Here is a 14,496-nt window from a genome sequence, read left to right on the forward strand (position 1 = left end):
TAAAAGATAGCCACTTAGTCTAAAACTATTGCCATGTACATTGAACAAAAAACATAGAGGCACTTTGAGAGTTTGCTTCACCCTGGCTTTTCAGAACATACTAGGATGAGAGAATTTTACTGTTCCTCTTTGTTCCCTTCAGACCCTAGATGATCTAGAGCTTCAGATGGTTCATTTGGTTTCTATTTAAAAAAAACCCCAAAGAATAATTTGATAAAATAATATGATTTAGTATGTGTATTTTTTTAAATGGTAGCTAAAATTGTTTCATGAACAGCATAAGACTTTTACTTGCCTCTATATGTTGCCCTTGATTATATTAAATGTATTTCTGGGGAATTTAAAATACCGTGCTAAAAAAATATTATTAAATGTGGGGTTCTTCTGTTTAGCAGAGGAAAAAGTAGTTTAAAGATCTTTATCCTTATGACCTCCCTTCAGATTCCATGCCAGTGATGTAGCCCTCACTCCCACTGTTTTGTTTTTCTTTCTTTCTTCTTTGCATTTCACACTGAGTACTTTTTTGTGCCCGTACAAAAGTCCATGAGCAATTTGGGAATGTGTGAAATGTAAGAATTATTCGTCTGGCAGATTTTGAACTTAGAGATATGAAATTTTTCAAAATTTCATTAAGAGGTCTCAGGGAAAAAGATTTTTGGTAAATTAGAGTATTTAATTTTGACATTTTAAAAAGCTTTTTACACTTTATTATCTTGTTCAATAGAACACAACCAACAAAAACTCAATGCTTTTTTAAGTAGAAAAAAATCAAAATATATGATGTATACTTGAAAATACAGACAATAGGTTGTTCCAAAAAGTTCAGAGTAACAATTCTAGTTGTTTCATTTTTGTTCTTCAAAGGTTATAAAATGCAGCTGAAGTTGCCCTGACTTTGCAACATGTTCTGATTTTTTTCTTAAATACATGTACTAGTGATACACCTTTGTTTAAATGTCTGAGTACAGATCCAGTTTAAAATGCCTGTTGCTTTCCTTGTGAGATATGGAACACAATTCACATGCTCCTTACAAAGCAGACAGTGAGCCAGGCTGTCCAGATGCCATCCTGCTACTGCCAACACCTTCAGTATAGGTACAGCTTGTCCATTGAAAAATAATGAATTAATATTTGATTTTTGAATTCTGTCCAAGATGAACAGGAGTTACCACTTCATAGTATGCTCTCATGAGCTGTGATTTATATTGTGAAATCTATTTTTTTCTTACTAGGACAATTGCCCTCTTCTGTTCAACCCTCGCCAGTTTGATTATGACAAGGATGAAGTTGGTGACCGCTGTGACAATTGCCCCTATGTGCACAACCCTGCTCAGATTGACACAGACAACAATGGGGAGGGTGACTCATGTGCTGTGGACATTGATGGAGATGGTATGATTTCATTTTTGAAAATTAGGTGCTGTTCCACAAGTGTACTTTGTTTTATGCCCAATAAGATGGGCTACTTGCATTTATCTGTGGAATAAAATCGGGTCTAGCAGCTCAAAAATGTAGGAGAAGACAGAGAAGCTGAGGTTCATCTGCCCTCTGTAGTATGGTTGTCTGTACAGTCCCTAAATGACTACAATTAATATTCCTAAAGAATAAATCACAGCAAGTCTTTATCAGTGTAATCTTACAAAAAAAAAAAAAAAAAATCTTTCCTTCATCTGTGTTCCAAAGTAATCAGAATCTGACACTTCTGTTGACTTCCTTTAGGGAGGGAAAAGAGCATCAGAACATTCAGACAGTTAAAACAATATCCATAGTAAAGCAATCTGCTTTTCTATGAATGTATAAGTATGCAAAACTCTCAGTAATCCAAATACACATTTTCTGTATGTCTTAAAATATTGTTATAAGTGCTTATTTCCTGCACCAGTATATCCTTGTATAATCCCAATCTGATCAGAATTAAGATGGGGGAAAACAATTAAATATTTTTCAAAAATCATCCTGTGCCATTTCAAATGTGTGAGGATACAGAAATACTAATTTGGGGTTTCCTCAATAACGTTTTAAGCATTTGGATGCTTATCTGTGTTTAGCTTCTGAACATTTTGAAGTTCTCTCATCCTCCTGGTCATCAGGTTCATAGTAATATTCTGCATTTGAGGAAGAATCCAATCATATGTTATTGTCTGCAAGATTATGCAAATATACAGACCATATAATACAGGGAAGGGTCCTTGTATCTTTCCACACAGATATGCCAACATGTCTTTGTTTCTTTTCATCTTATAATTTTGAAGTAGATTGTTGGTTTAATAATGAAGTTTCCTGAGGAGGAACAGTTTCTTTTGAAAATTTGGCATGCTATAGAATTAATGATGCACATGTTCTGATGAAATTTAATGCTGAGGCAGCTGAATATTAATACAGTTGTTTCTATACAAAAGTTCAGAAGTTTGAACCTGATATAGCTGTGTGTTCTATGCCATTTCTTAGACTGAGGGAATAAAGTCCAAAACAAATTATTAAAAAACCAAAAAAACACCCCTTTACCTGTTATTCAATGAAAAGGACTAAATTCTTAAGACATAATCAGCACTTTTTCTTCCATAGGAAAATAAATACAGAAAATTTTGTCATAAAAAAAATTGATACCATTTTTTTTTTCTAGTATTAATCTTAACTATTTGTAGCAATGATGTTGGAGCAATCAGGAAGCTTATGAACCCCTTATGAGCCTTGCTTCTTTACTCGTTACTTGTACAGTCTGTCTATTTGTGCTGAATGTTGTATCACTTTGATTTTTTCAATATTTTGTTGGGTTTTTTTTCCCCTAGACATTTTTAATGAAAGAGATAATTGCCCTTACGTCTACAACACAGATCAGAGTGATACAGATGGTGATGGAGTTGGTGATCAGTGTGATAATTGTCCATTGATGCATAATCCAGACCAGGTAAATGATGAAGAGTTTCCTTTAAGGTAACATCAGAACAAGGGCAGAGAAAAGAACAAAGGAATTGCTATTAGTCCCTGTACGGAATACGTGAAGAAGTGGATCTGTGTTGCTCCACATCTCGTATTGTGAGATCCCAGATGAAAGGGAGCTCCAGTGATGATTGCTTTAACCCATCTGCAAATAAGGCCCTACCCTGCAAATATCCTGGGGACAGGATCTTACCCATAAGAATAAGTAGCCATAGTAGTTTGAAGTGCTGCTTGTGCTTCAAGCATGGTTGTCATTGTGGTATTTGTCACTACAGAAGCCCTTAAAGAGAAGTATTGATCAGTTAAGTACCAGGCTGTACTTCTGTATTGAGTAAAAATAACAAAATTGCTCTGTACTGTTCTTTTTGGGGTAGACTGATGCAGATAATGACCTTGTTGGTGACCAGTGTGACAATAATGAGGACATAGATGAAGATGGCCACCAGAACAACCAGGACAACTGCCCTTACATCCCCAATGCTAACCAGGCTGACCATGACCAGGATGGTAAAGGAGATGCCTGTGATTCTGATGATGACAATGATGGTGTCCCAGATGACAGGGACAACTGCCGCCTCAGATACAACCCTGAGCAGGAGGACTCAGATGGTAAGAGCAAGGTCATATGAATTTCATTTAGTTCTTAGTATCTAATCTTGACCTTGGAGTATTAACATCTGGGGAAGAGAGACTTCACATCAAACTGAGCTGCTTCTGACACCATGGAATTCGATGGAACTGAACTGGACAGTTTGGTCGAGGCTTAGAGCATTAGGGAACATCTTTGACAGGAGCTCAAACATGCACCTACTTAATTATAGAAAACCTTTAAAACATTTTTTAAAAAACAAAAGAATATGTGTTTTTGTTAATATTCTTACTTTCACATTTTATTGAAATGTTAAAAGTGTCAGAAAATATTTCAAATAGCTTGAATTACAAATGTCTTAAAAAAATGAAAAGTGAGCTGTTTCACTTTTAAAACAAGTTATCATCTGAAAACTAAGATAGGAAAAAAATGCATCTTACTGCTGTTTTATTTTTAAAAAGCAGACTATTTCTTCAGGGTGTTTTAAGTCTAAAAGTATTATTAAGTTTTAATTTTTTTTTTAAAATTGATTCCTGAGTAGCTTTTCTCAAACTTTCTTTACAGACTGCTTTAAATATGTCTTGATGATACACATGTCACAGTTTAAAAAATGGATATGTAATTTCTCTTTTTTCCAGCTTTTTTGGTAAAATGTTGGTCACCTCAAATGGTACTTCTCTGTGCTTGGCATTATTTAAATAATGAAATAGTTGCACAATTATAATTTTAATTTTTAAAATGTTTATGATCATTTGAAAACCACCAAATATGTTTACAATAATGACTCTTGCAATTGATGCAGGTAAGCAGTTTCAGTTCCAAGTTATACAACTTATTGGAGCTATTCCATGGCTGTGCTGTGGAAACTGAAAACAGAATTTATTACCTACACAATATGTTTTAATGTACCTTTAGAAAGATAAAATGCTGAGCCTTGTCTGATTTCCTGGTAAGTCAGCTGTTGTCAGTAGGAAGTTTCTGGTTAGTAGTCAGTAGTAGCTCTTAACTTATATAACCTTTCAGTCCTATAATGTGTATTCAGAATATCTTTGTACTTGCCAGTCCCTGGAATAGCCCTTTAATTTCATAAATCTGGAATAAGGATGACACTGAGCTGAGACAGTTTAAGTCATCCATTACCTGGTTCTTGTAAAAGAAACTACATCAATGTATTGATTATTGATTCAGAAAAAGCATGTATTTAATCAATTTAGCCAGCTCATCACTGTCATTAGCAGCAGGTCCAACAGAAATCTTGGAAAAAGGGTAAGTAAAGCCAAAAATTGCTCCCATGCTCTTGAAGATGTGAGTTTTAGCACATAAAGATGAGGCCCTGGAGAGAGCTGTTGGATATGACTGGATAAACAAATACTTTCTAACTTTCCTTGACAGGGAATGAATGTTGTCAGCAGCAACTCACTACCAAATGAACATCAGCTGGACTTCTAGTCAATAATTAGATTCTTCTGTGAATTATCTCTTTGATTTGGCAAAGGAAACAAAATAGAAAATTAATTCCCTTTTCTCCAATGAGTGCTAAGACAAGCAGGTGGAAGAACACACAGCTGGTCAGGATTTGGAGTTGTCTATGGCAGATATCCAGGGTGGAAAATGAACGATTTTACCACGTATCTGAGCTGCAGAGAGCCTGAGATACTAGATCTTTCAATTTTTTATAATTACTCTTTTCTTTTTTGGCTGTTGCCTAAAACTCATTCTGCTTTCTGTATGCAAGCCCCGTACTTGGGTAATGTTGTGTTGGTTAGTCGTGGTAACGTAGCTTTCTGTTTTTCTGTGAAACATCTAGTGGTAGGTCAGTATTGAATAAGCTGGGTCATTGCTATTTCCCACTGTGTTAATTCCCATGTTCTTAGGTTCTTGCATTAGTACCCAGTGTAATATCCAGTGACTTCTGTTGTAAAAGTTGGAGCCATTTGGCAATTTATTTCTGTGGTTGTCTAGCCAAGCTTTTCTACATTATTTTCAGGTCTTTGTGCTATTGTATGCTGTGGAACAATAGTCATTGGCAATGAGCTTTTTTATAGATGCCTCCTTTCACTCCTTGCTATTGGAGGCAAGTCACATCTCCTGGTTTCGATTAATATTATAGGTAAAATAAGAAAGGAAGTAATTTTTAGTTTTTCTAAAATATTGAGTGTAGTAAAAGTAAGCACAACTATAGATGAGCTGTACTTTTTTGTTCTCAAAAAACCTTCCTGTAATTCATATAACAAAACCTAATTTTTTCATTCCTCTGGGGCTAATCCTGTTGAATGCAGTGCTGTCTTCTTTTCTTATGCATTTTTCTGAAGCACTATGTTTTTTTTATAAGTCAAATTGTTCTGCCTACAAGTGAAAGAGGGGCTAAGCATGTATGCATAATTTGCTGCAACACTCTCCTTCCTTTCTTTTGACATAGTGATGACACACAAGCAGTCTGAAGTATCTTGGATTGTTGCAGAAAGAACCTTAAGACAATGATAAGAGTCTGAAAGTTTAATATGATGAACAATATATAAAGCTTTTGTAATGTGTTGAAGATTAAGATTTTAATGCTGTTCTTTGAATTGATTTGCACAACACATATTAAAATGTGGTGTTGTATCCACATCTGGAACAAATCAAACTGAAAATGTAATGCAAGCATTAGTGAATTACATCGACGTAGCAAAGTTCCAACTTTTCCCACCCTGATTCCAAAGTGGTGTATAGACTGGGGCTGGATAAATTGCTAACAATTGCTTCTGCTTATTCACATTGCTTACAGGTGATGGTAGAGGTGATATTTGCAAAGATGACTTTGACAATGACAACGTTCCAGATATTTATGATGTGTGCCCTGAAAACAATGCCATCAGTGAAACTGATTTCAGAAAGTTCCAGATGGTCCCTCTGGACCCCAAGGGAACAGCTCAGATTGATCCCAACTGGGTTATTCGCCACCAAGGCAAGGAATTGGTGCAGACTGCTAACTCTGATCCTGGAATAGCTGTAGGTGAGTATCAGGTGTCAGTCATCATCTGTGGGAAAGTAACCAGTGATTCTGTGATAAAGGTTAAATATACCTTTTTGGTGCTGCAGACTTTGGACTAACCACCCAGGCAGTGTATATGCCTAAAATATAAACAGGTCAATGCTGCCTGCATTTTTTTTCTATTAATCTCATCACAGACTGCGACATACATAAAATACACAATTGACAAAAACAACATAAGTATAGTGCCTGCTGTCTTCAATGCCCCTTGTAAGCGATTTATTTCTCTCCAGAGTTCTCCATGCAGGCAAGTATAATTACCTCCTCTTCTACAGGTGAGGAAACAGAAATATCACTTATGTCTCCTGCCAAAATTCAGGAGTAGCTGGGACTCTTGGGTGTGTGTAACTGGACCCAGCACTGTCAGTCAGTGGTTTGTGTCTTTTGTCCTTTCCCAGGCTACGATGAGTTCAGCTCTGTGGACTTCAGCGGGACGTTCTACGTTAACACAGACCGTGACGATGACTATGCCGGCTTTGTGTTCGGCTACCAGTCCAGCAGTCGCTTTTACGTCCTCATGTGGAAGCAGGTCACTCAGACCTATTGGGAGGACAAACCCACCAGGGCTTATGGCTATTCTGGTGTGTCACTCAAAGTAGTGAATTCAACAACTGGTACTGGTGAGCACTTACGAAATGCTCTCTGGCACACAGGAAACACGCCTGGACAGGTGAGAGATTTCAGACTTCAGGCCAACAGTGCATGACTAATATTTTAAAAATAAGGGGCATGTTTCAAAAACAATTTCCTTCCACATCTCAATTTTTCTGGATGTTTATCAGTATTTCTTCAATTCCCTTATTGGTAGTGTCAATAGTAACACATGCATTGTATTTCAGAGAAAATTACCATGTGTAAAAAGGAAGATGAGGTGTGATCAAAAGGAAAATGAGAGAGGTGTCTCAGTTATGCACAAATCATTTGTTACTTCTGTATTGGCACTTGCTTCTTTGGTGTTCTAGCTTGTTTCAATTATGCTTGGTTTAGAGTACAGTAACCAATGACAGAAAAAAAGACATCTTAAAAATGAGAGAAACTTCTGTTCAAAATAGGGTCCAACCATGGAAGAAACTTGAGCATTTTGGAAATTAAGTTAGTAGGGCTTCACATGTGAACAGGAATTGACAGGACTGTTACTGAGTGGAAATTTTCAAGAAGCAGCCATAGGCAGTAATATCTGTGCAAGCTGTAATTCCTCTCTGTCACTGGAGGCACTCATGCAGCATCAGCTCTGTCAGCCCAGTTGTGTGTATGTGCAGACCCAAAGAGTTCCAGAAGCATTTGGACAGTACTCTTGGACACATAGTGTGACTCTTCAGGATGGTCCTTTGCATGACTTGGAGTTGAATTTGATGATTCTTGTGGGTCTCTTCCAATTCAACTGATTCTCTGATGTCATAAAGGAAGTCAAGGTTTGATGCTGAAATGGTCTTCAGTGGCTGTAGCTGTGAAACTGCAGATAAATGACTGATCAGCAGTTTAAGACAAATTTCCATTACTCTCACCCCATAAAAGAATTCTTTTGTTGATACAATCAAATGTTAAACTATTTTCAGTTTCATACTCTGCAGAAAATAAGCTTTGGCAGTTACTATGGTGGGCACAGGGTGTTTCTAATAATCATTTGTATTCCTGCTGTAGGTGCGTACTTTGTGGCATGATCCCAAGAACATTGGCTGGAAAGATTATACTGCCTACAGGTGGCATTTGATTCATAGGCCTAAAACAGGATTAATAAAGTAAGAAATATTTCTGTACCTCTACTTTTTCTAGTAGCAATCCTTTAGTCTCTGATTTAAAAGCTATGTTATCAGTTTCATTGTTGTTTCTGATAATTATGTTATTTGTGTGACAGTTTGACAAAGATTTTGGGAACATTTTGTTATCTTCAGAATAAGTTATTTTCCTTTTTAGATGTGTTTAATTTAGTCTGGATGCTTCAATATTTACATCAGCTAAATACCCTAAATTAAAGAAAAAAAAAGAAAAAGACCTCTTTCTCAATAGCTTTTCTGTAAAGAGACCAAAAATTCCTGAGCAAAACTCAAAGCAAGATTAGAACATGAGATTGCTCTCCAGCCTGTGGAATTTCAGTGAATGAAAATAATTATAAACACGAACATTGCCTCAGGGAAGTAGGCCAAGAGCCTGTCTACTTCAGCATCCTGTCTCCTGTAGTGGCTTACACAAGACAGTGCAGAAGTGGCCATGGGCACGTCTGTAATGCACACAAGGAGCTATGGCAAATGACTTTCTGTACAGCCCAGCTGTTTAGCTCATGTTCCAAAGACTGAGCATTAACTGCCCATGTCAGTTTTATCTTCTACTAACTACTGGAACTGTAAAGGATATTTTTCATGGGGTAGGGTCAGACCTTATCTGCACAGGTCTTGCTTGTGCTTGTGTGCAGGGGGTTTTCATTTGTCTGTGAAAGACAAAGTGTAGACAAATTAGGATAGACTAGGTTACCTGTTTCTTGGAAAGAGAGGAGTTTCTTTATGCTTCAGTGTATTGCAGTGCAAAGCACTGACTGATATACGTCAAAAGGAAACTTGATTTTTTTCCTTTATTTTGCTGTTACCTGTAACTTATTTACAGAATCTACATAGTGTCAGACAAAAGATGTTACCACTGGTATCACATTTGATTAATCAAGCAAATTCTGTAGTTTGGGGCAATAAATTCTTTCATACTTTAGGATGTCCTGATAGAAAATGAATTAATTTTTTCCCTAATGTAGTCATGAAACAATTTTATTTGTACAGAAATATCAAATCCATATGAACATGATCAGAGCTATGTAGTTTCTTTGGTGGGTTGAATGAACTACTAAACTCTTCCCATATGTTTTGGGCTCTTGATATTTTGAGAATTATATTAAATAGGATTATATGAACATGAAAATCTGTCATTTTTTTTACTGTTCTTTTCACCATCCATTAAATACTGATCTCAGGGAGCAGTTTCATACTCTTTGTGCACTTCTCAGGAAAGAGAATACTTCATTACAAGTACTAGACGTGCATTTCTGTCTAAACAGAAACCTGCCCCTACCTAATCCCTGAGTTCTAGGAAGCTGTTCAAGTGTTTTTGTCCTTATGTGAAGCCATCTTGCTGTTTATAACTAATATATTGTCAATTGAGGCAGGACAATAATTCCTGCCTCCAAAGACTAGTCTAACTAACAAACTATGAACTATTTTCTCATTTGGCCCAGGAGACTGAGAGCCTAAAATTCTAGATTATCTCAAGGTCTCCCCGGAGAAGCGGAGGATCCAAGTTTGTGGAAATGCAGTCTCTGATAAAGAAAATTAAGTGCTGTCCTTCAAGGTCCTTTGTCTCCAGGCTGGATGCCTAAAATACTAAAAAAAGCCTCCAAAACAAAACAAAAAAAAAAAACACCCAAGTTCTCCTTTTCCAATTTATTATTTGTCTAGCTGTTTGTGTCCAAATCCTTCCAGCTTTCATTAAGCTATTAAAATGTCTGATACTGAGATTCAGCATGTCTCCAGTTAATGCTTTGTTTGACTCTAAAGGGATGGTTCTTCCAATTTCTGATGCTGGCCCTTGCACCTAAAGATAAATAAATCAGCTGTTCACACAGCTGCAAAGCCAGCTTTGCTCAGTGATGTGACAAGGTTGTGTGCTAACCCCCGAGTTCACTGGGACAGAGGCTTATCAGTGAATGCTAGTACATGACATAGTTCATTCCAGGAGACATGACTGTTCTAAATAAAGAACTGGGAAATCTTTTGCAGATGGTGTGCATAAAATCACTTAAGGAGCAGCCCCACTGCTTCTGATTAATGTGTTGTGGCTGCCAGCCAGGTGGGTGTGAGAGATGGGATGTGATCCCTACAATGAAGCTGAGTTTACTGGTGCCCTGTTAAAATGAATTCTGTTACAGATTTTCGAGACTGTTAGCAGCTCTTACACTGGACACTGTATTATCCTCCTTGTTTAATTTATGTTTTTCTTTACAGAGTTCTGGTTTATGAAGGGAAACAAGTCATGGTGGATTCTGGACCGATCTATGACACAACTTTTGCTGGTGGACGATTAGGTCTTTTTGTCTTCTCTCAAGAGATGGTCTATTTCTCTGACCTCAAATATGAATGCAGAGGTTAGTTACAAAAAATGTCTGGAAGATGCTTAAGCGTCTCATAACTTGTGGAACAAGCACAAAATGTCTAAATGAAAAGTATCCTCTAAATGAAAAGCAATCTGTAGTATCATAGTATGGCATAAAGCTTTGGTGAAATGCCATGAATGCTCCTTGCCCCAAGAGTAATCTCAGTTTGAATAATAAACCCCAGATGTTTAATACTATCCACCTGGAAAAAAACGAGGCAGAAATTTCTGAGAGACTTGCTTAGAATTCTCTGTATATCCACTGTCCTCTGTAGGCTATTTCAGTTTGTCCTGCAGGCAGAGAAATACTTCTGGATCACCCCTCTTTCAAGAGGCATGGAAAAGAGAGCAGATATCTTTAATAAGCATGTCTGTCTGTAATGCCTTGTCTGAAATATTTTGAAGTACAGAAAATGCTTTTCCAGGTTTTCTTGTATATGATTTTGTATATACATTCAGATACATAGCTGCATGTACACATGCTTGTCTCTTTCTATATGTAGGCAAATGTGGTTTTACATAAATGTCCTCCCATTGGTAGGAAAATGAAAAAATTAAACTGAAACAGAAGTGTTGTGCTGCTTCTCTTTAGTTATCGTGGTGGAGTTCTTGTGTGATTGACTTTCTAACCATAAAAACCCCAACCACAATTAATATATTTTTCCCTATTCTTTCAGATGCTTGAGCAATGGTTGCTGCATTACCAGCAAAGTACTGTAGATGCTATGCAACCCAGACACCTCAGTACACCCTGGTACTCCCAGTTTCTATTTTTGTGTACCTCCTGCCCTCTCTCCAGGATGCTCCCAGCTGCTGGGAGTGCTTCAGCCACCCTTCCACCCAAGTGCCTTCTCACCACCAGGACTAATGAAACCTAAACGTGAACATCGGACCCACCACTGAAGCAAAAGCAGATTGATACATTAGAACACTTTTGTAGAGTGAAAACTTAGCAAAACTTGTTTGTTTCTTTGTTTACTTGTCTTTTTTAAAAGAATGACGTTTACATATAAAATTGTAATTACTTAATGTATTTATATATATGGAGAAAAAGAGGGGGAATGATGATTCAGTCGTTATGTTTAAGTGAGGAAATTTATGTCTTAATTTTTTGGGTGTATGGTTGACACTTCCTTGCTCTGATCAAGACTGGACTTCAGTAACACAGAGCTTCTGGGTAATTGTAACAAAGTAATGGAGGGCCACATCAACAGTGAAAATTACTTTGGATATTAAAGATCAATGATAAACATTTCTTGATTCAAAAAGGTGCTCGGTTGATAAGGACACTCTTAGTAACACTTTTTAAAATTATTGTTGGTAGAACTGTCAAATTTGGAACCTAGAGGAATCTTTAGTAGGGGCTTCATTTAGGCCAAAAAGTATTGAATTAGAAACTCTCATTTAAAAGGGAAGAGTGATTAATTTAAATATCTGAAGCTATCACTATTGTCTGACTTTCAAAAAATTATTTCCAGTTGCCCTGTTTTCATCATATTCTGCATTGCCTTGTAATAAAGAATATACCATGACCATTTGGAGCAAAATGAACCTGTACCACTTTTCCACCTCTGCTGCAAAAAGCACTTTGACATCCTGAATTCTGATGTGGGTATTTTAAAAGGTGGCAATGCTGCCATTACTTAATTTGGTAACATATGAATTTAAGGTTCCATTTATAAATATTTTGTTAGTATTTATTGTGATTATCACACCAAGCTACCTTCTCTGATAATTGATTTTAAAGCATATAATCCATCAATAATATGTTCACAAATAATGATATTTTAAAGCTATTTTTGAAAGCATATCACAATATGTAGATATTGTCAAAGCATGGCCTACATTTAAGTATAGCTCCATGGGTTATAGTCATGTATACTTTAAAGTTAAATGAATAATAATAAGGAATTTACAAATGGAACCTTAATATATATCCAGTTACCCTAGTTTTAATATTTTTGTATTGTTACGTATGTCTGCTGTATATAGAACTTCTTAAATAATGCTGAAGGGGTACCAGTGTTTATTCTAAACAGATACAACAGTTACTCAGATAAACAATAGTAAGATATGTTTAACATTTTTGTTTTGTTTAAGATGTATGATCTTTGTTCACAAAAAGAACACAGGCTGGTGTAATTTTATTCATAGATGGGATACCTAATGGAAGAATACAGTACCTCTGCCTTCTTTTGGGGCACAGTGAGCTAAATGTCAAATCAACTTTTTCTCCCTTGAAATAGATTTTGTGGCTATATTCATTAGAAAGGAATCAACAGTTGCTGGCTTTATTGCACATTTTATAGTATTCATATTATCAATTTTTAAAATTTTTTCTCGGTTTGTTTTGTTGGTTTTTCTTTTGTTTTGATTTTTTTGTTTTGTTTTGTTTTCAAAAATCTTTTTCATGAGGTTTTTAAATATTTCAGTTTCTTTTGGTATTTCAAATGGCATCCCCAAGTTTCAAGCAGAATGGAGGATGACTTCATTAAATGTAATGAGTAATGGCTGTGTAGGGTTTTTTGTTTTGTCAGAGAGAGACATCAGTTTAGGTATGAAGATGTTAATATTTGGACTGTATCATAATTTTCCTATTCTATGTAAATTATTTATGATGGGTTTTTTAAATTTCTTTTTCTTTTTTTTTTTTTTTTTCTTACAAGTGTGTGTGAGAGTGAGATTGATGAAATTTCATTTTGTTTTGCCAAAGATTGTAAATAATTATTTATTTGTTTACAGGGACGGACATTTATCAATTGACGTCCTGATTCATTTAGTCAGATCCTCATTTTTATATATATATATATTTTAAGAAATTAATAATAGGAAATAAACTGTAAAAAGGTTTTATACTCCAGAATCTCTTTACCTTTTTTATAGTTACAGTTTTTCTTTAAAGAAAATATTCTATTCCTCTAAGCCCTTAGTTATGCCTCTTGCCTTGCTGTAAACCAGTTCATTTCAAGCAAACCAGGAAATCTGTTACTTCGCTAAAAAATCACTGACTGTGTTCTAATGTTGTAAGCAGCAGGTTTCCTAGTATCTCTGACAAGACATCATTCCCATGAAGGCTTTATCTGGCAAACAATCACCAATTTTATTTATAGTGTTGTGAATGAGAAATGGTCCTGCTTCTCTGTATTATGTCTTGGCCCATGTGTTTGAACAAATACATCTTATTTTGCAACTGCTGCCTCTCTGAGTCCCATCTGAGTCATTGGGATTCGTTGGTGTGAGTGGGGATTGCCTTCCTGCTGGAGAATTTCAGGAACCATCACAAACCAGAGTCAATAAAATACAAGATATAATTCTTAGCATGAGACATCTTTCCTATGAGTATAAACTACTCACAGTGAAGGGAATTTGAATTGGATTACAAAAAATAAGAATGCCCAGCATGTCAAAATGCCAGTTTTGAGATGTGAACACAAGTTCTAACTTTTCCTGGCCTTACAAATATCCTAGCTATTTGGTTTCCTTGGCTTTTGATTCCCATGAGAGTACTTGTAACCTTTTACAAGAAAGCCATGTAGTCTTCAGTACATTTTTTGATGAGTCCTTTGAAACAATACAAGTGTTCAGTCTTGTAAACAGCTGCAAGGACATCAATGATTGACATTATTCAGCTAATAGAGTGATCAAGAACTTGTTATCCACTTTCTCAAGAGTTTTGTAAAACTCTGGTATGCATCTTCATGAGAGTTTTGAACATGAGCACTTATGATTCTATGGGGAAAAAAAATCTCTTCATGGCACAAAACAACCCCCCACAAAGCTAAAACCAGGGAAATAAAATGAC

At 36.1% G+C, this 14,496-nt stretch overlaps 1 protein-coding gene across 1 annotated transcript in view; it reads left to right on the plus strand.

Annotated features, from left to right (window-relative positions):
* THBS2 (thrombospondin 2) overlaps nt 1–13,891 on the plus strand; it is a 32,450-nt gene extending 18,559 nt beyond the window's left edge. Inside the window, exons 15-22 of the mRNA XM_056488064.1 lie at nt 1,233–1,392; nt 2,790–2,908; nt 3,315–3,549; nt 6,297–6,524; nt 6,962–7,233; nt 8,205–8,302; nt 10,547–10,686; nt 11,372–13,891. Of these exons, the coding sequence (XP_056344039.1) occupies nt 1,233–1,392; nt 2,790–2,908; nt 3,315–3,549; nt 6,297–6,524; nt 6,962–7,233; nt 8,205–8,302; nt 10,547–10,686; nt 11,372–11,379 (1,260 nt within the window). The 3' untranslated portion in view covers nt 11,380–13,891. The remainder of the gene's footprint in view (nt 1–1,232; nt 1,393–2,789; nt 2,909–3,314; nt 3,550–6,296; nt 6,525–6,961; nt 7,234–8,204; nt 8,303–10,546; nt 10,687–11,371) is intronic.
* Nucleotides 13,892–14,496: the final 605 nt, after the last annotated feature.

Source organism: Oenanthe melanoleuca, chromosome 3 (assembly GCF_029582105.1).
Source record: "Oenanthe melanoleuca isolate GR-GAL-2019-014 chromosome 3, OMel1.0, whole genome shotgun sequence".
Lineage (NCBI taxonomy): Eukaryota > Metazoa > Chordata > Aves > Passeriformes > Muscicapidae > Oenanthe > Oenanthe melanoleuca.